Source organism: Adiantum capillus-veneris, chromosome 22 (genome assembly GCF_014529385.1).
Source record: "Adiantum capillus-veneris isolate H3 chromosome 22, ASM1452938v2, whole genome shotgun sequence".
Lineage (NCBI taxonomy): Eukaryota > Viridiplantae > Streptophyta > Polypodiopsida > Polypodiales > Pteridaceae > Adiantum > Adiantum capillus-veneris.
Window position 1 is genome coordinate 94,810,565 of NC_140952.1, and position 25,488 is coordinate 94,836,052.

The 25,488-nt window shown below is 47.0% G+C and overlaps 1 protein-coding gene across 2 annotated transcripts; it reads left to right on the forward strand.

Annotated features, from left to right (window-relative positions):
* The first annotated feature begins 296 nt into the window (after window positions 1–296).
* On the forward strand, window positions 297–24,716 carry LOC147429827 (uncharacterized protein At5g02240-like). Of its 2 annotated transcripts, none has more exons than XM_086496043.1 (7): window positions 297–496; window positions 888–1,159; window positions 23,174–23,210; window positions 23,302–23,399; window positions 23,517–23,578; window positions 23,667–23,790; window positions 24,166–24,716. In XM_086496043.1, the coding sequence occupies exons 1-7, from the start codon at window positions 439–441 to the stop codon at window positions 24,364–24,366; spliced, it is 852 nt and encodes a 283-aa protein (XP_086352169.1). In that variant the 5' UTR covers window positions 297–438; the 3' UTR covers window positions 24,367–24,716. The 2 variants fall into 2 exon arrangements, with proteins under 2 accessions (XP_086352169.1, XP_086352170.1); XM_086496044.1 differs by having other exon boundaries at window positions 303–496; window positions 24,247–24,716.
* The last annotated feature ends 772 nt before the right edge of the window (window positions 24,717–25,488 follow it).

A 25,488-nucleotide genomic window follows, 5' to 3' on the forward strand; every position in this document is an offset into this window, starting at 1 on the left:
AACCTGGGCAAAACTCTGCGTGGTAAAACAGTTTTGAAGGTGTGACGGGGCTCTAAGAGTTTTCTGGATTGAAGCACTTTTGGCCGACCACGAGCGGCTGACTGGCCTTGGCCTTTTCAAATTTTCCACAAAGTGGCCACAGCAGCGACGGCCACGTGGGCCTCTTCTCTGGTTCTGGAATGTTCACGGCAATTCTGCCGCAGCTACGTTGCAGCACGCCCCCTACGCAGCCAACGCAAGAGGGCCCACCTTCAACCTGCAGAAAGCAACGCACACCACAAACACAGACCTAGAGAGAGAGGCCCCCACCGAGCGCGCGCACACACACACACACACACACACACACACAGAGAGAGAGAGAGAGAGAGAGAGAGAGAGAGAGAGAGAGAGAGAGAGAGAGAGAGAGACTTATCTCTGCAAAGACGGGCCTCCGACGGCATGACGAGCCACTCGCGTGTTATGAAGGTTCTTGTAACGGGTGCTGGTGGCAGAACAGGTACTCTATCTGTGACGCAATTTTTTTTTTTTGGCCCTTCTGTCTGCCCACCATGACATCTTAAGCACGTTATGCCAACAGCCATTCTGGCATGTCCATGCATGATTAGAGTCCGTCCCTGGAGCGATCGTACTGAATGTACCATTACTGGGCGCTCGTTTATTTTGCATGCAGACTTGAAGTAAGTTTGCTTTGTGGTCATGTCATCATTGCAATCGCTCACTGCTTGCACCACCATAAACTGACCTTCAAGCTGGCCCAATTAATTTTTTTGGGTGTATATTTATCATTCCTGTTGCCATTGCTTCCAGCAAGAATGATTTAATGGGCCAGTGCACTCCTATTGCAAGGAATTTCTGTCAACATTAGTGAGCCTGCTTCAATTTTCCAGGACGCATTGCCTATCGAAAGATAAAAGAACAGCCAGACCTATTTGAGGTGAGGGGATTAGTGCGCTCCTTGGGAAGCAAAGAGCGCGTTGGCTGGGGTGACGACATATTCGTAGCTGACATAACTTTGCGTGAGGCATTGACTGAGGCGTTTGCTGACATTGATGCATTGATCATCTTAACAAGCTCCATCCCAAAAATGAAGCCCAGCCTAAACCCAACCGTGGGACATCGACCCGAATTTTATTTTGATGAGGGTGGTTATCCAGAACAGGTACTTGTGCGGAGTCCTTACTTTCCAATAGATTTCTTTCTTTTCATATATCTGATAAATGCTGGCATTTACCTTTAAAGCAGGTTAGGAATTGAGACAAATTGTCATGCACATTGAGACATAAAGAATGTATGATTGTTTACACCATATATTTAGTAGAGATGCATGTTTTGAAAAAGAAATTTATCTGATAGGGTCCATGAGGCTTAACTCCCTCTTGGAAGCACTCGTGCACATGAGTTTATGGTATAAAGTCTACACTAAACATAATCAGCTGACAAAGGTTTACTGAAGATTATACCGAGGACGTGATTATGCATTCTTCTCTCTATTATAACGTTAAATTAAAATTAAACCAGTCAACGATTGGCAATTTGGACATGTATTTAATCAAGGGCCAGCCATTCACCTAGAACCAGACAATTTCCCTTTTATCATCTTGATAAGAGTCTTTGTGGAGGTGAAGAACTTAGTGATTGCGCTTTTGCCTCAAATTGGGGGTTTCCTCTTTTCACTTATTCAATATAAAAGATTCTGACCTTTGGCTTGGGTCGTTTTATTATTCTAAGGGCTCATACAATGAACATTTGGAGTTTTCTTTTAAATTTTGGTCTTTGAAGATGCCCTTGATTTGTGATGCTATTTTATGCTAATGAGATCTGACGTTTTACAGAAATATCAAAGGCAATACAGTCCTTTTGTACGTGCGTTACTTAGATTCTGTGAATTTTGTACAGGCTTTATATAGTCATACGGCTGGACTCAGCATTGGAAGGATCTTTGTACTATTTTTCTTTCTGTAGCCTCTTGTCCTCACAGTATAGTTTAACGTGGGTCCTGTGTGTGATTAATTAATAGATTTGATGTTATATAACCGAGTTGTCCATTGGCTCTGAATGAGTTTCAAAAACTCCCCTTGTTTGATGGCATAACCATGAGAAGCTTTTCTACTGAAAATGATTCTCGATCAGTGACATGCACTTATGCAGACACATAATCAAGTTAGCAATTTTGTCAAGAAGACAGAGCTTGGTTGCAAAAAGCCTCGGATGAATTTTGAGGGTAATATAGAGCAAACATGCACCTTAGCTGCATGTGTCATGTTGGGATGTACTATACCTATGTCAAGGTCGGGAGTCAGGGGGCATGCAGTCTGTACCGTCCATCTCCACGATTTTCCTGCGCAGAAATCAATGCTGCAGCCGTCATATTAGCACCACATCAGCATGCAGAAGCCACACGTTGCTCCTTTAATCAGGTGCTCCCAGGTCAGCAGACGGAATGGGGTTGAGCGAGCATAATCAGCGCTGCAACTGTCAGATCTTCAGCACGCCAGCACTCAGAATCCAAAGCTTGACCATCGAATGACGTACTGGCAGGTCAGCAGCTGGAATGGGACGAGGTGCTGCCACCACAGCACACGTAATACAGCAGAAAAAGCCACATCGGTTCTTTTTTTCAAATCAAAGCTCTCAAGGGATTTTGGGTGAATATCAACTACTCTCATGACCATTAAGTGTGTTTGTGGAATTCACAAACCGTGACGTGTGAGGGGGGGAGTCTTATCATGTGCCCGTCCGCCCCATGTAGTGTCAAGTAGCAGTCTTGATGCCAGCAAGATCCTCTGGCGTCAGATCATATGTCTAGGGGAAGGAGCAGCCGTAGTGGCACCCAGTATTGGTATGATGGCCAGGCTTGACAGCAAGCTTTTGGGACTGTGTGTGTGTGTGTGTGTGTGTGTGTGTGTGTCGGAAATAGAGGAGTACCTGCTGCTGATTTGTGGAGAAAACCAGCGGCAGCTTGCTGTATCGAGCTGTAGAGATTGTACTTAGCACAGCCTGCAGTGACTCAGCAAGACAGCGTACAACAAATTGCTATAAGTTTACAAGCTCTCTCTCTCTCTCTCTCTCTCTCTCTCTCTCTTACCAGATCAGTGTCCTTTATACATGGTTTGTGGGATACAAATAGTTGCCGATATACTAGATTGGTCCTCGAATCCTCTCGACAATTAGCAATGAAAGGAGATACATCATGTTGGTATGCGCAACTGTCCTCGTGGTTTCAGAGACACGGGTTCAGTATGGAAAGATTACCCCCCTTCCAATACTCTCTTGAGGCTCCATCACTGGCAATCACACGAACGGAGATTAATAAAATCATCTGCCAGGATCTTATACAGTTGGACACTAAGAGGACATGGGTAGACCCTACACAAGAATTGGGCACGAAGATGGCCGACTACAAAGAAAACTTCCTACAACTATGTGAAGATGGTTTTGTGATTCACCCGAGCTACATGGATACCCACCTGTCTCATGGTTTGAGATGTGCTATTGGTCAGATTCGTACATCCTCACACCAGCTGGAAATTGAATTTGGCAGATTTAGGGGAATCCCACCTGAGAGCAGAATTTGCAAGTTATGCGGAATGGAGCCGAAGACGGAATTACACTACATATGCCATTGCACCGTATATTATGAGATACGTGGGCGTTTCCATTGCCTATTTAAAGAAGGCTTTGGACCTCTAGATAGAGTCATGCAATACCAGGATCAAAGATGCTTAGGCGTGTACCTACTGGAACTACATCGGCACAGGGATAATCTAATGAGAAGACAAACAGCACTACAGCCTCAGAGGCAGATCACAGATTTCTTCGGATTGAGAGAAGCAGGAATGGAAGGAGAAGCAAGAGGCCATCAACGAGCACAAAGGAGTACCCACATTCATACCAAAGGCACCCTCATTGACAGGGCGATTGAGCTTAGGAAATCGAGACGACCACGACCAAGATGCATAAGCACACTTCACCGGAGGAGACTACAACAAAGGATTAGAAGCATTCTAGCCAGACACCCAGAATGCTCCTAAGAAGTTTATCTAATACTTTGTATTTAGTTTTTTTCGCATTTATTTTCACACTTTCACACTTTTCACACTTAGTACTTTAGTACTAAGGTACCCAGACATTGTAACAGATTCACCACTTTTGTATCAGTTTGGTCTCATACGTCACTCTGGCCTTTTGAAGACGTTAATATAACATTTCATTTCATTTCTCTCTCTCTCTCTCTCTCTCTCTCTCTCTCTTTCGCAGGTTCAGTTTCAGGAACCTCGAACAAATCTATGGCTTTTTCACACTCTAGTGGCTTCAACTATGCTTCACGGGGTCTGTAACAGACTTGGACACTCCAAGTCAAGAATCAACCGCGACAACACCAAATAACCACTTCAAAACAATTCACAGATCACAATAGATTTGCATTGGCACGGCGGAGTTCCGTGCCTAGAGATAATGGCCCCAAAGACTGGCGTCCCTTTCGGTATTTCTTTTTATATTAATCAGTTCAAAGTACAAGAGAGTGGGTCTGGATTCACTCTCAGACTCTGCGCCCAGATGCTTTGAGAAGTGAGGCCCTCACCACTAATTTAAAGTTTACAAGGGATGCCCAAAAGCAGAGCCCCAAAAGCGTGAAAGCAAAAGCAAATTCTCTCTCTCTCAATGAGAGTTAAAATAAAGCAATTCAACTCTTTCTCTCATCCAAAATCCTTGCGTAGCAAAAAGCTAGGATTTGCGTCGCTCATCATTAGTATTAAATAAATAAATAAATAAATAAAAAATTCGCCTCCGCGATTTTTGGAAATTAGGGTTTTTGGCAGAAATTAGGGTTTGCAGGAATTTTAGGGTTTTTGGCAGAAATCAGGGTTTCTGCTGTCCGCCACGTCATCACTTTGTGACATACCCCCCTCTTGAAAGCATTGTAATCGACCGCGATTATGCTTGCAAAATCGACAAAAGCCATAAACTGTCTTAGCAGACAGACTGTTAGTACCTACGTACTAGGAACACACATCTAGCACATGTACAAAATCGACAGTCACATCACACGACATCATCAGACATCACATGACATCACATGACATTCAACATTCATTCGGATCTTAGACCATGATTTATCGGCAATGTAGCTAGCAATTACATCTAGGTCCAATGGGGACCTCATCGATGTCCGATTGACTAACCCCTATTGCAACCATGTCTATTCGAGATCAATCAGACCAAAATGCTGCAGTCGTTTCGGCTATCAGTTCCTGCACTCAAAAGAAGTCAAGAACAAATCAGTATCTTTATCAAGAATTCCATTTCATAAAGTCATCCAGCAGAATACTGTCAGCTCTCAGTATCCCTGAAGCTCAAAGAGACATCAGTGACTTTAGTATCAAAATCAAGGCATCTGTTGACAAAGGAGCGGAGTAACTCCCCTCTTGCATCCCATTGCACCAGATCTTCGGCCAAGCTGAATTTTTGGGTTCAGTTTTGAGTAGACTATGCTAAACCAAAACATCGAGGTAAAGTTTCACAATCCGAGGAGTATCTGCTAGGTCCTGCTCCTCCATCCACTTCGCATCGAATGCAGGAAAGTTCTTGAACTTAACCAAGAACCGCCTTCGGACTTTACCTTTCTTCGTATTCGTAGGTGCCAAAATCTGTTCAGGAACAAGGGTCTCCTCGTTTTCTTCCACTGCGGGTTGCTCATCAGGCTCCCCATCATCAGGCACATCACCCTTAACAGGTTTCAAGAGACTCACATGCAATGCATTGTGAATCCTCCAAGTATCTGGCAGTTTCAATCGGAAGGAGACATCATTTATCTTTTCAGTAATCTGGAAAGGTCCGTAGTATCGCATACTAAGCTTTGGAAAAAGCCTCTCCTTTCCCTTTTTCTTTCTTAGGCGTGCCTTCTCAAAACGTAAGAGCACCCAATCATCCTCCTTTAGTTTCAAGTCGCGACGATGGCGATCCGCTACCTTTTTCTGTCGTTCTTGAGACTTCTGCAAAGTCTCGCGAACCTTGGCAAAAGCCGCATCCAAATCTCGCGAATACTCATCCGCTTCAAATATCTAATCTTTCGTGCTCAGGAAGGATGGAACCTTCGCAGCACTTTCAACAATCTCAAATGGCGTCTTCCCCATCGAAGAGTGTATCTTGTTATTGTAGGCAAATTCCACCAAAGGTAAGTTCTTTTCCCATTGAATCTTCTGATCCGAGATACAAGACTTGAATAAATCTAAAACCACTGAATTGGCAATCTCAGATTGCCCGTCAGTCTACAAGTGGAACGATGACGAGAACTGCAACCGCGTGCCAATGTTCTCCCAAATTGCCTTCCAAAACAAACTCATAAATCTGGGTCTCTGTCGGAGACAATCGTCTTAGACGTGCCATGTAATCGGAAAATCATCGTGATCATTCTGTGTTCTTGGGAGATAAAAAATGAAATCCATTTCAATATTTTCCCATGGGCGGGTGGGTAAGGGTAAAGGCTGTAACAATTCCTGTGCCTTATGCCTGTCAAACTTGACCTTCTGGCATATTGCGCACAAACTCTTCCACATCCTTTTTGAGTCTTGGCCAAAAGAAGTATCTCTCTACCCCTTCATGTTGGTAGCAATGCCGCGGTGACCCGTAAAAGGTGGATAGTGGCATTCAGTCATAACCTTTTCCCGCAACGGTTGTGTAACGCACAACATAGTCTTTCTCATCAAGTAGCCTTCCCGAAGGGAGTATCCAGCTACTGTCTCCCCATCCCGTATCCGTGTGAAAATATCTGCAAAATCTGTATCTGTGGCATACTGATCGACCATATCCTCGAAGCTTTTATGATGTATCGCGGAAATAGCCAGAACCAACGGCTTCCGAGACAAAGCATCTGCCACCACATTCTTTTGTCCCTGCACATGGACAATCTGGAAGTGAAATTGTGACAAGATGTTCGCCCACCGCATCTGCTTTTCCGAAAGCTGCTTTTGTGGCAAGAAGTAGCACAAAATCTGACTGTCTGTAAAGACAGTAAAATCCGCTCCGAGTAGGTAATGCCGCCACTAAGTAAGAGCATGGATAACCACCAAAAGCTCTTTCTGATAAATCTGTGCTGTCATCTCCGGCCTAGAGAACAATCGGCTCTCGGAAGCAATGACATGGCCTTCTTGCATCCAAACCGCACCCAGACTACGACCATAAGCATCACAAAATACTTCAAATGACTTCTGCAAGTCCGGCAAAGTCAAATCTGGTCCTGTGGTCAATTTCTCTTTCAATGTCTGAAAGGCAGTCACCTCCGTGGATTCCCACGAGAAAGGGACTCCTTTCTGTATCAAGATATGCAAAGGGAAAGCAACCTCTGTAAACTTTCGAATGAACCGTCTGTAGTACGAACACAGTCCCAAGAAGCTTTCAACTTCATGGACATTCTTCAAATCTGTCCAATCACAGATAGTGTCTATCTTGGCCGGATCCATTTGCACTCCTGTTGAGCAAAGTGTCCCAAAAAAAATGTATCTCTGAAGCATATGATCTCTGTGTTCTGCTTCATTCTTGGAGAAAACAATGATATCATCAAAGAAAGTGCCAACAAATATCCTATGATCTCTGTGTTCTGCTTCATTCTTGGAGCAAACAATGATATCATCAAAGAAAGTGCCAACAAATAGCCTGTACGCTTGAAAAATCCTGTCCATCATCGAGTTAAATGTCGCAGGAGCATTGGTTAAGCCAAAAGGCATCACCAAAAACTCAATAACCCAAAAGTCGTCCGAAAGGCTGTCTCGTAGTAGTCTCCTGGTGCGATTCGGATGTGATGATATCCACTCTTCAAATCAATCCTGCTAAAGCACGAGGATCCCTGTAACCTGTACGAGTATATCATCGATCCTAGGAATCGGAAATCTGTTCTTGATGGTGATTTCGTTGAGAGCACTATAATCGATACACATCCTCCAAGATCCGTCTTTCTTCAAATCCAATAGTGGAGAGCAATACGGTGAAGTACTATGCTGGACAAGACCCTTTTCCAAGAGGTCTTTCACTGGGTTCATAATCTTTTCATTCTGTACTCGGCTCACACGGTAAGGTGGCCGGTTCGGTGGCGGGCTTCCAGGTATCAGATCAATGGTTTGATCTTCAGGCCCTCTGAAAAGCAATCGGCATGAGTGCGGAGAAAAATCTTGGCGTTCTTTTGATCAGGCCAAAACATATTCAACCTTTATCCATCGTTCAGTTCTCTCCCAAAAGAATGAGTAAGAAACTAAAGTTCATCAAGTACAATCTCTAAGCCCTTTATTTATCAAAGTCGCTTTCTCGGCCCGGTAGTCAACCACGGCGTAGCTCTTGTGGTACCAAGGGATCCTAAGTAGAACGCCACTCGCCTTGAACACCCCTGTCATTGCAAACAAAGTTTGCCAATGCTCGGTGTAATGGCAAGATCCCATCCGGGTGCCAGTCGAACTACCTTCGCCTGTGGCGACAGTCTGTCGGTCGTAATTCCAAATCGAGCCGCCAATTCCAAGTGAAAAGAAGTTGGCCTTGGCTCCTTCAAAAGAGCTTCCTGATCCTTCACTTTGCCCTAAAAGCGGCAAAGTCTGTACTTTCATTCATTAGATTCGGTGCAGGTCCCACGCCATGTGGTACCAGTTCAGCTTTTCTATTTGCCTTTTCTGCCACATTCCTCAGCTGCTCTCGAACTCTCAGGCCTGTCGTCGTCTTTATCATTCTGTTCTTTTTTTTTTCCGAGAAAAAGATCCTTCTATTAGTTAATGAAAACTGCCCATAGGGCTACAACCACCTCTGCAAGAGAGGGCTACAACAAGCATGATGGGGAGACTCTCCCAATGAAAAAACAGCATATATACAATGGGGCTAAATCAAGAGATGGGAGGAGGGAAAAGCCACATAGGTGGACAGTAGTGCCATCTGAGCACCCCCTGGACTATGGTGTAGAAAGGCCCAGGCCGCCAGAGTCGAAGGAAAGCCTCGTGGCGCTCCCGCATGCGGTCAGAGCTGCCCTGTAGTCCCTCAAGCTGTCCTCTGAGAGTATGGATCAGCTCTAGCCAAAAGTCACAAACAGTCTCTGCTGGTGGCACAGGGCGAGCCTCAAAGATGCGGAAACAGCGGGCCCGCCAGATGAACCAAAGTGTCAGGCCACTGATGAGCTCCCAACACTCCTCTCTCTCACTGCACCACTCTAGTGGAGTAAGCTCTGTAGCAGGCTGGAGTGTAGGTTGCCCCCCCTTTATCACTATCATCCTGTTGGTGGAAGATAGCTCAAACTGAAGTGCCAGTCCCGTGAGGGTGGACCAAGCCGCTGCCCCCCAAGTGTACTGGCGAGGTGTGGAGAGAGCAGGCATCAGCCGAAGAACTCGTAGCCACACCTGCTGGGCCGAGGGACAGTCCCAAAGACAGTGACACTGACTCTCCACCAAATGGTCACAAGCTGCACATGTGGCCGAGAGACCACTATGCACAAGCCAGCTCCCTACTGCTGTGGCTCTATGTGCGACCAGGCACTGAAACAAGGTGACTCGCCTCGGCTGTCTGGAGTCCCACAGCCTCTGCCAAAAAGCTGCCAAGAACTCGACTGTGGGCCCTCCTCCTGCCAATGACGTGCTGCAGCGGGGCGGGCCTCTCTTTGTGCTGCAAGTATATGAGGTCTAAGCCGAATAGTGTACTGAAAGAAGGGGACTCCTGGGCGGACTGCAGAAGAGAAGGGGTCCCTCCATAGCCACTCACCAGGATCCCATTGTACTCGTGCCAGTGGACAGCACTCCCAAGCCCATAGCCTCCAGTGTCCTGTCTCAAGAGCTGCTGGGTCAGGGTCTATGACGCAAGTCCTCCCACAGATGCCCACAACTCGGATCCTCTGGAAACAACACTCTGCTACCTGCGGGGCCTCTACTGCAACTCGCTGTAATCGTCCCCCACCCTGAAGCTCGAAGAAAAGGGCTGGGACAGACTCTGAGCAAGCCCTGACTGAAATGAGAACCTCCAGTCGTGTGAAGGCTCCCATCCACCGGGGTGCTACTGGCTCGAGAGGCGTGAGCCACTCAGCTGGAACTGACTCTGAGATGTCCTGACACATGCTCTGCACCCCTCTCAGGCCCTGTAGCTGGATAGCCTGCACCTCCTCTGACAAACCTGTGAACTCTAGCCAGTCACCTAGAGAGCGCGCTGGACCAGCTGCCATGGGACCCCAAGAAACATGAGGCCGACTCCCAACCAAGTGGCCTCTCTGAGTGCTAACCATGGGGTTCCAGACGAGGGGCTGCCGTAGGCGCTCCTCCGTGCACGTCGGCTGTCTCTGCTCTAGGCCACGTCGTAAGAGCTCCCAAGATCGAAGCAAACTCACAGCAAATCGGTCCTCCAGTCTCCTGCTCAAACCAACTCGACGCAGCTCCGTAAAGATCCATCTGGTCGAAGGTTGCCAAGGACCTCCTGACTGAGGCACCCTGGCACGAAGCCTCTGCAGCAAGAACTCCTTCCAGGGCTCCTCACCTGGAAGAAGTCCTCTGACGACGAACTTCCCAAGAAGGGCTCTACTCTGCTGTGCTGGATCAATGATCCCAAGCCCTCCCTGATGAAGGAGTACGAGCGGAAGTGCGACGCGAGAGAGTGCGAGAAGAAGAGCACGACGATATGGTGAACTCGCTCTACTGTAATGTGTAGAGCATAGTGAGTTCTTATTAGGTTTTTACAAAAGAATATGTGTACATACCTGGCGGCCTGCCCACTTACCTGGGCGACCACATTGGGCTTTATATCCCAACAACCTCCCACTTAAAGTCCAATGTGGTACTATAAGTGTGAGAGAAGCTACTATACAAGCTAATATACAAGAATGTAGAGAAGTGATGTACTACCCTACACCTAACTGCTTGCGAAAATGCGCAAAGCTCTCTGAGGGAAGTCCTTTTGTAAGTAGATCAGCAGGATTTTCTGTGGTGTGAACTTTGACAAGCTGAAGTTGCTTATCCTCGACCATTTCCCTGATGAAATGATACTTCACATCCACATGCTTTGTCTTTGAGTGATAAACTGGATTGCGAGCCAATTGTATAGCACTTTGACTATCACAATATAACACAGGCATCTCTTCTTTGATTCCCAAATCTGTTACTAGTCGATTAAGCCAAATTGATTCTTTGCATGCCTCTGATGCTGCAACATATTCAGCCTCTGTAGTAGACTGAGTAACACAATCTTGTAATCTAGAACGCCATGATACTGCTACACCAGCTAATGTAAAGACATACCCTGACGTAGACCTTCGGTTGTCTAAGTCACCTGCATAATCTGAGTCTGTAAAACCCTTTACACTTAGCTCCTGACTCCCATAGCATATACGCATACTCTTTGTAGCTTTCAGGTATCTCAATATTCCTTTCACTGCCTCCCAATGTTTCTTGCCTGGGTTTGACATGTATCGACTTACTACTCCCACTGCAAATGCAATGTCTGGGCGAGTAGCAATCATTGCATACATCAAACTACCCACTGCAGACGCATATGGAATCTTATCCATTTCAGCGTGTTCTTCCTCAGACACAGGACAATCTTGTTTGCTAAGTTTCACATATAGTGGCAATGGAACACTCAATGCCTTTCCCTTCTCCATATTGAAACGTTGCAAAACCTTGTCAATATACTCTGTTTGAGATAACCAAATCAACTTCTTTGATCTGTCTCTCTCAATGCGCATACCAAGTATATGACTAGCCTCACCCATGTCTTTCATGTCAAACGATTTTGCCATCTTTGACTTCAAAGCTGAAATTTCTTCCAAGTGCTTGCCAGCAATCAACATGTCATCCACATACAAAATAAGGATCAGCCAACTGCCATCTTTAGCCTTATTTGTATATAGACAGTGATCGAACTTACTACGTTTGTAGCCTTGAGAAAGCATAAACTTGTGGAATTTATGGTACCATGCCCTCGGTGATTGTTTTAAGCCATAAAGACTCTTTAACAACTGGCATACCCAATCTTCCTTGCCTTTCTCAACAAACCCTTTTGGCTGCTGCATGTAAATTTCCACATCTAAATCACCATGCAAGAACGCTGTCTTGACATCCATTTGGTGCAACACCAAATCTAATATGGCAACCAATGTAAGAAAGCATCTCAATGTAGTCATCTTGACCACCGGAGAGAAGACTTCATCAAAGTCAATGCCTTGTTTTTGCTTAAAGCCCTTGGCAACAAGCCTTGCTTTGTACTTTGGCTGACTATCATGAGCGGTGATCTTATACCTGTAAACCCATTTACAAGGTAGAGCCTTTTTGCCCTGTGGTAATTTAACTAGCTTTCATGTCCTGTTTTTATGCAGAGCTGTCATCTCTGACTGCATGGCCAATTGCCAATTCCCGGAGTCCTTCATTTGCACTGCTTCCTTGTAACATGAAGGCTCATTGCAATCAGTCAACATGACATAGTTCATAGATGGAACAAACCTATCAGGAGGTCGCGTGACACGTCCAGATCTACGCACAATAGGTGGCTCAGGCTCAGCCACAACCTGTGGTTCCACTCTATCCTGTCCTTGCTCCTCTTGAGCCCTGACATTTTGTCTTGCACGTGCAGGTCCATCTTCTTGGAAGACAACTCTTCTAATCTCCTCAACCGTCTCTGGTTTAGAATGATATTTGGATTCATTAAAGTGAACATCATTGCTGCGGACAACCTTTCTGGATTCGGGATCCCAAAGTCTGTACCCCATCTCACCAGAATTACCATAGCCTAGAAAGATGCACTTTCTACTTTTTGGCTCAAGTTTGTTCCTAAATTCCTTTGGAACGTGAGTATATGCCTCACAGCCAAAGACTATGAGATGCTTGTATGAGGGCATTTTGCCTGACCATATGAATCCTTCTGCAAAACCTTGCTAGGAGATCTATTTACAAGATGAACAGCTGTTGATACAGCTTCAGCCCAAAACCCATTTGGCAGCTGTGCATTAGACAACATACTTCTGACCTTCTCTTGTATGGTCGTATTCATCCTCTCAGCAACACCATTTTGAGGAGGATTGTAAGGAGCAGTAAGTTCACGTTTTATACCTTTTGACTCACAAAAGTCCTGAAAGGCCTTTGAAACATACTCTCCACCATTGTTAGTGCGTAAGCATTTAAGCTTCTTGCCACTCTGATTCTCCACAAGTGTCACAAACGTTTTGAAAACACTCAACGCTTCATCCTTGTGCTTGAGAAAGTAAACCCATACTTTCCTCGAGTAATCATCTATAAATGTCATAAAGTAAGAAGCTCCCCCTAGAGATAGGTTAGGCATAGGTCCACACAAATCACTATGAACAAGTGCCAACTGTGTATCTCTTCTACTGCTTCTATGCTTATGTGGCTGCTGTGTTTGCTCACCATACAGACAATGTTCACAGAATTCAAAATCATTAAATGAAAAGCCAGGCAAATAACCAAAACGAGACAAGATTTCCATTCCCTTCTTGGACATATGTCCTAACCGGCTATGCCACAAAGAAACGTTCGGCTGCTCGGTTACATTGATTACATTTTTAGAGACATTTGATACATAAATCATGTAAAGTCCTCCAGACTTTACTCCATGTACTACTGTCATAGAACCCTTGGATATCTTCCACATGTTCTGTCCAAAAGTGGTGACGTAGCCAGCATCATCAAGTAAACCTGTGCTGATCAAGCTCTTTGTAATTGCGGGAATATGTCTCACATTCTTCAGCGTGAAAGAAGAGCCATTTTGAAACTTCAATTGAACATCTCCAACACCTAAGATCTCACATGTCTGCCCATTGCCTAGCCGAACATGATCTTTAGTGGGCACATAAGAGGTAAACCACTCCTTGTTTGGAGACACATGAAGTGATGCCCCTGAGTCTATAATCCAGTCACTCAGTGCATTTCCATCAGATGCTGTAAGAAGAGCTGAGTCCATTGTATTCTTCAAGAAGTAGATGTCTCCTGACACTAGACTGTCATCCTCTTCAACAGTGTTTGTCACATTTATTTCTTGAATCTTCACTGAGGACTTGTTCTTCTCACCATGGTCTTCAGCTTTCTCTTTGCTTATTTGCTTTCCATTCTCTGCAGTCTCTTTTCATGTGACCCTTCTTGCCACAATGGTAGCATTCTATGTCACTCTTGCCTTTAGCACTGCGGGACTTGCTACGAGACTGATTCCTCTTTCCATCTTTGTACTTTTTCTTTGGTCCTTCCCCTGACAACTAAGGCTGTTCCTTTGCCTTTGTCCATTGTCTTTCTATTGGTTTCTTCAGTAAGCAGACTTCCTTCTACACCTGCTATGTTCAAACCATCTGGAGGTGCAGAATTACTCAAAGCTGTGCGAAAAGTGTCCCAACTTTCCGGCAATGTGATCAACAGGAACATAGCTCTAACAGGTTCATCAAACTTGACACCTTGAGCTGACAACTGACTGTAGATTGTGTTGAATTCATTCAGATGATTGGACATAGGTGTCCCTTCTTTCATCTTCAAGTCAACAAGCTTCTTAAGCCAGTATACCTGTGAAGCTGCACTCTGCTTCTCATAAAGATCACTCAGCTTTAACCATGCTTGATAAGCCGACATCTCGTCTGCTACATTGAAGTAAATGCTTTCTGCCAAAGTCAGCATAATGGTAGAAAGTGCCAATTCATCCATTTCGCTCCATTCATCTTCGTCCATATCTTCTGGTTTTATCCCCTTGAGCTTTATAGGTTTTATCTGCTTCTTTTGTACCAACACGTGCCAAATTTGCTTCTTCCACAATGGGAAATTGGTTCCGTCCAGCTTCTTGATATTGTAAAGAGCAGTGTCCTGTGATCCAGCCATAGCTACGCTTCACAGTGGTTTACTTTCCTGGGAAAAATTCGGCAGAGTTTCCCCTGTAAACTGACCTCTGAACCAATATCAACCTGTCAAATGAACCAAGAAAGCTTCAGATTCTGCATAAATTTCGGCAGAGTCTCCTTTGTAAAATGGCTCTGGTGTACTCAAAAAACAGACCAAAAAACAGCTCAAAAAACACTGTCTCTCTGACACTGTAAGCTGCGGGTAAACCTGTCCTGCACCTGTACTGTCTCTCACTGTCCTGTCACTGTCCTGTAAGCATAGACTGTGACAATGCCTCAACGGCAGTAAAGCAAAGATGCAATCCCAACTGTCTAACTCACAGTCAATACATCCTAGCTGCCTATCTAAGGGTGCTCGAGGGATCGCTCCAAGACCTGTATCACCGAAAGCATCTCAACATTCGAGAATCCCCCAGCTCAATAAAACCTCACTCGACCCTCAACAAAGGCTGCAGTAAATCTGACAGTACATAGACTTCCCACAAAGTCATACATCCACAAATTTCCCACTGTATGCTGTAACCGTTGCGGCGGTTGTTTGCTGCGTGACTCACAGCCAGCAAACCCTCAACAGACATACATCATCTCTGACAATACATCCCATGTGGAAGTACCTGCAATGTCAGGATGAAATTTGGAATATCAAGCAGCAAACACAAGCTACCTGATGAACTAGGGGATGTCGGCTACAGTCTGTGTGTAGATGCGCCCGTGTCGTATGTGACACGCCTCCAAGAACTGTGAGCCGTCCTTCGATGTGTAGACAACCACAAATCAACACTCTGGGAGTGTCGATATCCTCAGCACCTGCAGTCGTAGGCCGAAAACCCCAAATTTGCAGAGTCGGATCTGCACCCGCCGAGACCACGTAGTCGAAAATGGCCTGCGTAGACTTTTGTCGAAGCCGAACGGTGGCCGAGATGACCTCAGAATGAAATTCTGAGAACACCGAGCCCTTCGGGCTCGCCCACAGGATTTGGGGCCGTGTCTTCGCCTGTCGAATTTCACTCCAATCTGAGCTGGTGACTCTAGCCTCCTACAGTGCTGCCCCGAGCCTCGATCTGAGCTCTGATACCAGTTGAAGGAGTACGAGCGCAAGTGCGACGCGAGAGAGTGCGAGAAGAAGAGCACGACGATATGGTGAACTCGCTCTACTGTAATGTGTAGAGCATAGTGAGTTCTTATTAGGTTTTTACAAAAGAATATGTGTACATACCTGGCGGCCCGCCCACTTACCTGGGCGACCACATTGGGCTTTATACCCCAACACCTAAGAACAAGGAAGTGTGATGACCGACCAAGCCACCTTGGCTCGGGCAATCTGAGTGTCGCGACCTGACCAAAGGAAGTTCCTGATCAGCCTCTCTACCTGGCTGATACAAGAACTCGAGAAGATCCAGCAAGAAGTGATGTACCACATAGTCGCCAACAACACCTGGTTGGCAACTACTACTCTACCAGCCAGCGAAAGACGTGCTGAGCTCCAATGTAACAGCTTTCTCCTGATGGACAGGAGAAGAGGAGCAATCTGCTGCTCGGGGGACAAGTCCAAACCAACCTGACAACCCAAGTAAGGAACTGCAGTCCCTGGAGGAATCCACCTGAAACCCTCTCCTGGCATCCAATCTGGCACAGGAGCACTGCCAACCGAGAAAGCCACTGTCTTTCTCCAGTTGATCAGTGCGCCCGATGCACAGCAGAAGGTCTCCAAAGCCTGCTCACATCTGTGTAAATTGGCCTCCTGGCCCTCTAATTACAAGGCCGAGTCGTCGGCAAACTCAACGTCCAGAAGCTCATCTCCCCGTATAGGGTAAGCCCCTCAGACCAACCTACTGTGACACCAAAAATCTGCTCATCGCCTCCGCATAGAACAGAAAGAGAAAGGGGGCAAGAGGACAACCCTGTCTGACCGATCGTGTGAGCATGAAGCGCTCACCTCTACCTCCTGCCAAAAGCACTTGACTGTGAGCCTGTCTGTACAAAGTTGACACCCCTCTGATCCAAGCATCTGAGAAGCCCATCCTGTGTAGCGTGCCCTCTAGAAAGTCCCAGTCAACTCTGTCGTATGCCTTCTCAAAATCGAGAAGAAGAATCACAAGGTCCTCCCCACGGAGTCGTGCCAGGGCAGAAGCCTCCCAGAAGGTGAAGATGTTGTCAAGGATACTGCGTTCCTTGACAAAACCTGTCTGAGTCCCATGTATAAGGCTCTCCAAAAGTGGTTGAATCCTCAAACTCAGAGCCTTGGCAAGAATTTTGTAGGCTGAGTTTAGGATGGTGATGGGGCGCCACTGTCGAATCTCATCCAAGGAGCCACCCTCCTTTGGAATGAGGTAAATCAGGCCCTCACTCATGCTATCCGGCATCACTCCTGTGTGCAGAATGTACTGAAAGGCACCACAAAGATATGGGCCAAGCAGGTCTCAGTACTCCAAGAAGAAGCTGGGAGTTAGCCCATCCTCACCTGGACAGCTACCACGAGGGAGGGCCCTAAGAGTCGTGTGCAGCTCCTCAAGCTGAAGAGGTATCTCTAGCCTCTGGCGCATCTCCTCAGTCACAAGACAAGGCATCTGTGCCCAAACCTGCTCCCTGCATGCATCCTGTCTCTCTGACTGGGGCTCAACCGAAAGTAACTCACGGTAAAAGTGAGTAGCAACTGCACGCATATCCTCGGGCTCACAAACAACTGACCCATCGGGTCTCCTCAACTGATTGACCTTGGCATGCGAGTGCCGAGGTCCCACTGTCTCAAAAAAAACACCTGTCACTCTGTCACCCACCTGAGTCCACTGAGATGCCTGTCGGTGAAAGGCAAACTCATGGCGCCTCTCCTCTGTGCAAGCAAGCTCCTGTCGAGCCTGCTGTAACTGCTCCTCCAACCATGGACTGTCTGGATGCTGCTCCTGCATCCTCTGTAGTGAAGCAATGCCTCGTCTGAGACGCTGCTCCTCTCTCGCTGCAGCCCGTCGAGCCAGAGACTCCTGGAGAAAAAAGTGGCTAAGCTGAGCTAGGCCTACAGCCACTCTGTCTGCAGGTAGAGCCTGGCTGTCCATGCCCTCTGTCCAGAGAGCCTCTACCCTCTCTTTGAGTGCTGAGTCCAACAAGACCCGCTCTGGGATGCGAAGCATCGTGCTCTCACTCCTCTGCCTGTCTTCCACTGTGAGGATCACTGGTGCATGGTTCGAGAAGGATGTCCTTGCCAGGATGCCCACTGAGCCCCCCAAGTCACTGAAGTGGTCACTAGTGTAGAAGCGATCTATCCGCGATAGATTCACTCCTCCCACTCTGCGTCCGATCTAGAGAAGGCAAGACTCTCTGGAGGCCTCACAAAGCCAGAATGCTGCCATGTATCTGAGACCCTCAAAGTCATACACAACCTCTCCCAAGCTGCTAACTCGACTCCATGCACAGTAGCATGGTTGCCTCCGATCCTGTCAGAAGGGTCCTCCAACATGTTGAAGTCCCCTCCTATACACCAATGGTCAACCTGTGGCAAAGACTCAACAATCTGTGACCAAAACTCTGCACGAGCACTCGCCACATTGGGCGCATAGATGTTCAGGAAGCCCACAAGGCCACCCTGAAGCTGCATAGTAATCCACTGAGCCCTGCCTGACACAATAATCTCTCTGCCCACAATGGCCTGCTGCAATGAGTCCGCAATAGTCATACATACCCCACCCTGGATGCCTCCAGGTCCAAAAGCAGCTGACCAAAAGGTATCATAACGTCCACGCAAAATCTGACCACATCGCCGAATGCGGCTCTCAGACAAATGGTGTTCTTGAAGCATAAGGAGATGAATCTCTCCTCCCACAAGGCAACGCTGAAGCTCCTGACGCAATCGGCCCCGCTGTCGCTGAAACTGGGGCCCACCTAGTCCCTGCACGTTCCACGAGACGATCCTCATGGGGAGCGAGAGAGAACAGATGCTGCCGCAGCAACAAGACGGGCTATCTTCGAGGCTGGCTTGGATGGGGAGTAATCCGCATCCAAGCGTCCTCTAGATAGGCGAGACTGCAGTGAGTGCTTGGCCCAAGCCCAAGCAGAACGAGCCGTGCGTAAAGCAACCTCCTCTGTCCAATAGTCCTCATGAATGTATACATAGCAAGACAAACACTGCGTATCAGCAAAAAAGTACACCACAATGTGCCTACATCCTGCTGAGTCTAGGGGTGTCATCGCAAACTTGGCCAGTGGCCACAAAGTCTGCAGCAAATCTGTAACTCCAAGTTCTCCCATGTGGTGAGAGAACTCGAGAACCTGTGTATGTAACCATCCCACCACTGAGTCGAGGGACCACTCTGTCTCGGTCCTACCACAGAGGGGGAAGGAGAAACCAACTGCTGAGTCCAAGGCCTCTGTTCCCCTAGCGGCGAGGAACAAAGCGTGGACCCTGAAGCAGGCTACCTCGTGGTCTGTTGCGGAATCGCCGAGGAAGCGAGTGAACCCGTAGTTGAAGAAATCCTAGTGGTGTCGGAGGTTAATGCTCGTCAGACCACGAGGGATAGCTGCAAGGGAAGATGTCTGAATCTGCAGAGGGAGCCGCAAGAAAGGCTGACCCTCTCTCGTTAGGCGACTCGTGGCAAAGGCGCTGCCAAGAGATCTCCTAGCCGCCGGCGAGGGACCAGTCTCCTGAGTCGACTGTGGTACTGGAGTAGGAGGAGGGGGAGAAGGAGCTGGGGGGGGGGGGGGGGGGGGGGGGGGGGGGGGGGGGCGATAGAGATAGGGGGACGAGGAGGGGAGTAGGCGGGAGCAGAGGGCGGAGGAGGGGAAATCTGAAGGAGGGGCGGCTGGCGAGGGTGAAGCTGAGGTGGAGGCTGGCGTAGGGGGCTCCTCCTGCTCAAGAGGACCAAAGCGGTTCCCCGTGGGAACCCACTACTGCTGAGTAGGCACCTGAGGGCCACTCTGAGTGCTAGGCTGTCGCTGTGGCCCTTGGCGTCGACGGCCACGGGCCTGCTGCCACCCCTCCTCCGTTGGAGCCCTAGGCTCGGAGGGTGGCTCTGAATCTGTGCGCTGTGCCGCTGGCTGTGGCTGCGGCCCAGCCTTGGCAGGCTGGGGCTGAGGCTGAGGCTGAGGCTGAGGCTGAGGCTGAGGCTGAGGCTGAGGCTGAGGCTGAGGTGCAGGTCGTGGCCTCCTCCGTGGACAGGCCTTCGCTAGGTGGCCCATCTATCTGCAAATGAAGCACTGGTTCGGGAGACCCGAGTACTCGACACTGTCTAAACCAACCCCCACTCACCCGAGGTAGAAGGATGACCTTCGGGAGCGTGTGGGTATCTCTGACCAAAACTCGAACTGAAGGGATGCCAGCCGCCTTGGCAGCTACTGATGCTGCCGTATGAGGTGTCTCTAGGATAGTCCCGATGGCGGAGCCAATCGTGGACAGAAGTGGAAGGTACTCCCTCCGTAAACCCGGAAAGCAGACTGAGATGGGGATGTCTGCCTCCTCTACTAGCACATCCGAGGTCGGGTCAAAACCATGTCGCCACTGTCAAAAGTGGGCGCGTGATGCTCGGATGGCCAGTGGACTCATAGCTATGACCTTGGAGGCCATCTTGGAAGTCTCGAACTCAATCTGGTAGTACCCCCGCCCGAGAATCTGGACATCCAAGATCTTGCCCACCTCTGCGAGAAGGCGGGCCTGGAGAAGGTCTCGCAGCTCTCCTCTGCTAGGACGGGTGCCGAGAACCTTGCAGATGACAGAAGTCGCCTGCAAGCGCTCTACCTCTGCGGCAAGGCTCGCTTGCTCTGTCGGCGAAAGAGCAAGTCGAATGGTAGGCTCAGCGGGGTCGGGCGAGGGGGCTTCAGGTGAGCCCCTCTGTGGCGGAGCTTGAGCCTCCATCTGTGTGTACTGCTGAGTCGAAGAAGCGGACGGTGAAGAAAATCTGCAACCGAGCACGCCAAGCACTTGTCCGAAGAAGAAGTGCTGCAGAGCCAGTGCAGAAGACCTTCGGGAACGATGAGGACAGGGGGGGGGGGGGGGGGGGGAGGGGAAGCGGCTAGGGAATGGGGGGCAGCTAGGGACGCGGGCGGCGGGCAGTAGAGGGTGAGGGTGGCGGGCAGGGCTGGGCGAAGGAGGCAGCGCGAGGGCGAGGGGGCAGCGCAGGGGGGCTGGAGGCAGCGCAAGGGCGAGAGAGGGGGGGTGAGGGGCAGCGATGGCGCAAAAGGGGGGGGGGGGGGGGGGAGCGTGCAGCAGCAGCGAGCCGGACTGGGTTTGAGTCCTTTCTTCATTTGAGGTTTTTTTTATCATTCTGTTCTTTCTGTGCCTTTTTAGGGCACTTCGCGGAGATATGTCCCTGTTCCCCGCATCCAAAGCACTTTCCCTCTCTGATAACGAGCTCTCTCCTCAGGAGTAAGCTTGGGTCATGCATCCTTTTTCTCTGGGTTGCTCTTTTTCTTTCTACTTTCATTCCCAGAAGTCTGTTCGGCTCGTTGTGTCATGGCCTCATCTGTGGGGTAGGTCAGACTGCCAGAGTGAATGGCAAAGCCCCGCTTCGCATGACTCATCAACTCCTGAATAGAAGCTGACTTCTGTTCCAAGCAGTGATCTTGGATCTCTGTAGGTAGACCCAAGGTGGAACCGCTCAATGTGTTCTCTGAACAAGATCTTCTTGAATGAAGAGGAGGGTAGAAAAGAGCTCCAGAATCTTTCACAATAAGCATTGATTGTATCTTTCTTGGTCATCCGAAGATGGTTCCAATTTGCGTCAACCAAGAAGAAATAAAAAGCTTTTTAATTTCAGCCATTTAACTGGCGCAGTCTTGTTTAAAAGAAGCGTGGACCACCAAGTACGAGCATTCCCCTTAAAGTAAGAGGCAGCTCTCCGATTCTTGGAGTGCTCTGAATAGCGTCCTCCCACAAAAGCAATGTCAAACTGCTGTATAAAAGACAAAGCCTTCAAAGCATCTGAGTATCCTGAAAAAGTATCAAACTTGATCGAGTGGCCACCTTCCTCAAACTCTTGGACTTTCTTGCTTTTATCTTCGAGAAAGTCATACTGATTGGCTTTGTAAAAATTCTTCTTGTTCGCATAGAAGTTTCCATCATCAGAATCTGAGCTGTCTGTAGATGAGTCCTCAGTAGAACTGTCAGTCTCTGGGCGAGATTTAGTCTTCTATGCCTTTTTCTTGCCCTTTCCGAAGCTTTGTTTCTTGCTTCGCTTTTTACTTTTTCTGTCTTCTTCGCTCGAATCTGAAGAGCTAGAAGAACTGTCAAACGAAGAAGAAGAAGAAGAAGAAGAAGAAGAACTGGGTACTCCTTCAAATCGAACACGCTTCTTCCGTTTTAAGCAGTGATCTCGGATCTCTGTAGGAAGACCCAAGGTAAACCGCTCAATCTGTTCCTTGAACGAGATCTTCTTAAATGAAGAGGCGGGTAGAAAAGAGCTCTAGAATCTCTCGCAATAAGTGTCCACTGTATCCTTCTTGGTCATCCGAAGATGGTTCCAAGCAGTTCGTATATCACGTTCATACTCTCGAGTCAACCAAGAAGAAATAAAAAGCCTCTTGAATTTCAGCCATTTAACTGGCGCAGTCTTGTCTAATAGAAGCGTGGACCATCAAGTTCGAGCATTCCCCTTAAAGTAAGAGGCAGCTCTCCGAATCTTAGAGTAACGCCCTCCCACGAAAGCGATCCTAAGACACATTAGAAAAACTCTCAGAATCCCTCCTCTCTTTGATAGTAAGATTACCCCCAGTGTTTGCATGTTGAAAAGTGCGCGGTTTTGTAGTCTCATTACAAGGGAGTCTTTTAGTTCAACAGGGAACACAATTCAATCTAGATGTTATACGTCTTGTTTTTGGCATTAACTTCATTGATTATATTACGTCCTGCCCTTTTGATGATAAAGAAATTGCAAATCCATCTTTACTATCATCTTTCAAACTACTGGAATAGTCTCTTCACAATTAAAAACATTGATTGGAATTGCACAGGTTGTACATTAGATTCTAGAGATTGTATGTTTTGAATATTGGTTCAATATATATGTGTGCAGCTAGGAGATAATACCCGGGACAAATCATGTGAGGGTGGGTAGGAAAGCTCTACATGCATGCATGCACATGTTGTAAATAAGGCCCTAAAGGAATGCCTGTACAAGCTGGAACACTATGGGTAGCATCATAAAAGTGAAGGTAGTGAAATTGCGTTTGACACCATGCCAAACAAAAGCTTTGATAGGGTAGCCTCTACAAACTTGCCATTATTCCCTTTGTTGTCCATATCAAGAACAAGTAGAAGAAGTGCTTTTAAACAGTGCTTGACATCAAGTCAAGCATATGGGACTTTACTCACAATGAAGCACAGAAATGATAGATAGGTGTTGTGATTATGAGCAGGTGGATTGGATGGGTCAAGTCAATCAAATTGACCTTGGTGAGTAACTCATTTTCTTCTGATTTTGAAGGCATGAAAGAATGGCTCTCTGTGATAGACACTGTGATATTGGTGCTGTGTGGACTTGCAGCAAAGGCGAATAATGTGCAGCACATAATTTTGGTTAGCTCCATGGGAGGGAAACATCCCCATCATCCTTTGAATGCCTTGGGTGATGGCAAGATATTGGTAATGGCTACTTCACAAATTTGTGTGGAAATTTGATGATATGCGCTCTTGGCTAGGGCTAGTCTGCCATGTGCGCGTACGTCCAGCTATCAAATAATCTCTCACAACTCGATGCAGATATGGAAGCGTAAGGCGGAGGAGTACCTAAGAGATTCCGGTGTACCATACACTATAATCAGGTCTTCATTAATGCATGTTTTGAAGCTTTCTCTGCCTTCTTTTCTGAGGTTGAGAAAGAAAAGAAAATTGCTGTTATATTTCTGCCAGGGCTGGTTTATTGGAAGATGCAGAAGGTGGCCGGCGTGAGTTGGTGACGGGCACAGATGATGAGTTATTATATTCAGCATATCGGAGAGTACCGAGAGCAGATCTTGCCACCGTCATCGTTCAGGTGTCTATGGAATGTCTTAGCTTTGCTAATCCACCCATACATATATAGATGCTTGCATAATTACACTCACAAGTAAATTTATATCTGGGCCTTTGTACACAGCGACGTGTGTGCGTGTGTGTGTGTGTGTGTGGTGTGGTGCGCGTGCGTGCTATTTTTTGAGCACAGCGACGTGTGCGCACTCGTGTGTGCGTGTGCACTATTTTCAATTGGTGGCCGATGTATGCTTTGAAGAGCAATTGTTGTTTGCAATGCACATGGCTAGCCCTGTAGTGTGTCTGGCCCTTCGTACACAGCGAGACGCGCGCGCGTGTAATATAATTTTTTTTGTTTATATATGTACATACAGTTACATGTTCTGTGTCTTCTGTATAGAATCTATGGAATATGTGTCTGGGCATGCTGTTGGATGATTCTTGCATTTGTAATACTGGATTCTTTGAGCTCTTACCTCAGGCACTTCAGCACAAAGAGGCACAATTCAAGACTTTTGACTTGGTGTCAAAACCAGAGGGTGAAGGAACACAAACAAGAGATTACCGATCGTTGTTTAGTGGAGTGACCACATCATTTTGAACATATGGACCCTAAGCAATTTCACAGTAGATGGATTTGTTGGCAGCTAATTCCCTGGCTATCCTGAATGGAAAGGCGACTATGTATTACTAGGGGTGGATTGCATGTATGTGCAATTGCAATGAATGCCATTTGAGCCAGGGATTCCACTTTTGGGTTTTATCCAAGGAGATGATGATGGAGGACAATCCTTGCAAGAAGTACGCATCCAATTTATGTATATACACCCATGATTTGTTTCTAGTTGAATCGAGGTTTATAGCCTGCTGTTCTTGTAATGTCAGACTTGATAAACTTTATTTGTTAAGCATATTTAATGTGTTTCACCTCAAAGCCATGTTTCCGCAGCACCACAGGGGCAGGTGAGAGATGCCGATAGGTTTTCTTTTTTTTTGTTTCTTCCTTTTGTTGTGGAGGCTTGTTTTGGCTTTCTAAAACAAGCCTTAGAGAAGAAGGGAATTAAACATACATTTGACTTTTGCATGTGATGCATTGAATGATGATCTTCTTTTTGTTATCGTTTAGAGGATGCTAAGAAGGCCCTCTATGGTGTAACTTACAAACATGGATACCTACTAGGAAGGCTACTATGCAAGCCTCATTGGCTAATGTGCCACTTGTTCACGTGCATATTAGAGAGAGAGAGAGAGAGAGAGAGAGAGAGAGAGAGAGAGCATTGCATTTACTCATTGCTAATGGTCCTCAATATTTTTATTGGTAGCTTAGGAAAGGGAGCATAACCTTGGCATTGAGAAGGCTCTTTGAAAAAACATGTTTTTAGTGTGGTTAAGTACCAGACCCGTGTTGAAATGTTTACATTGATGTTGATGAAATTGTTATGATCATATTCAACCCTAACAAATGCTACTTTATTTCTATAACATTTGTTGAGTAAAGTTGGGTTTGTCAAGGGAAGTTGGCCTAGTGGTAAAGGCAAGGGGCTTTAAATGCACTTGCCATGGTTCAACCCTTGCGCCATGAGAGTGTAGGTGTGGGTGCAATCCCATAAAGTAGATGGTGCAAAGCATCATATTACCATAAAAAAAAAAACAAATACTACATTATTGTATCATTCATCTTTATTTATTGTTTTGCTCCTAGCATCCAAAGTTTGTAATCGTT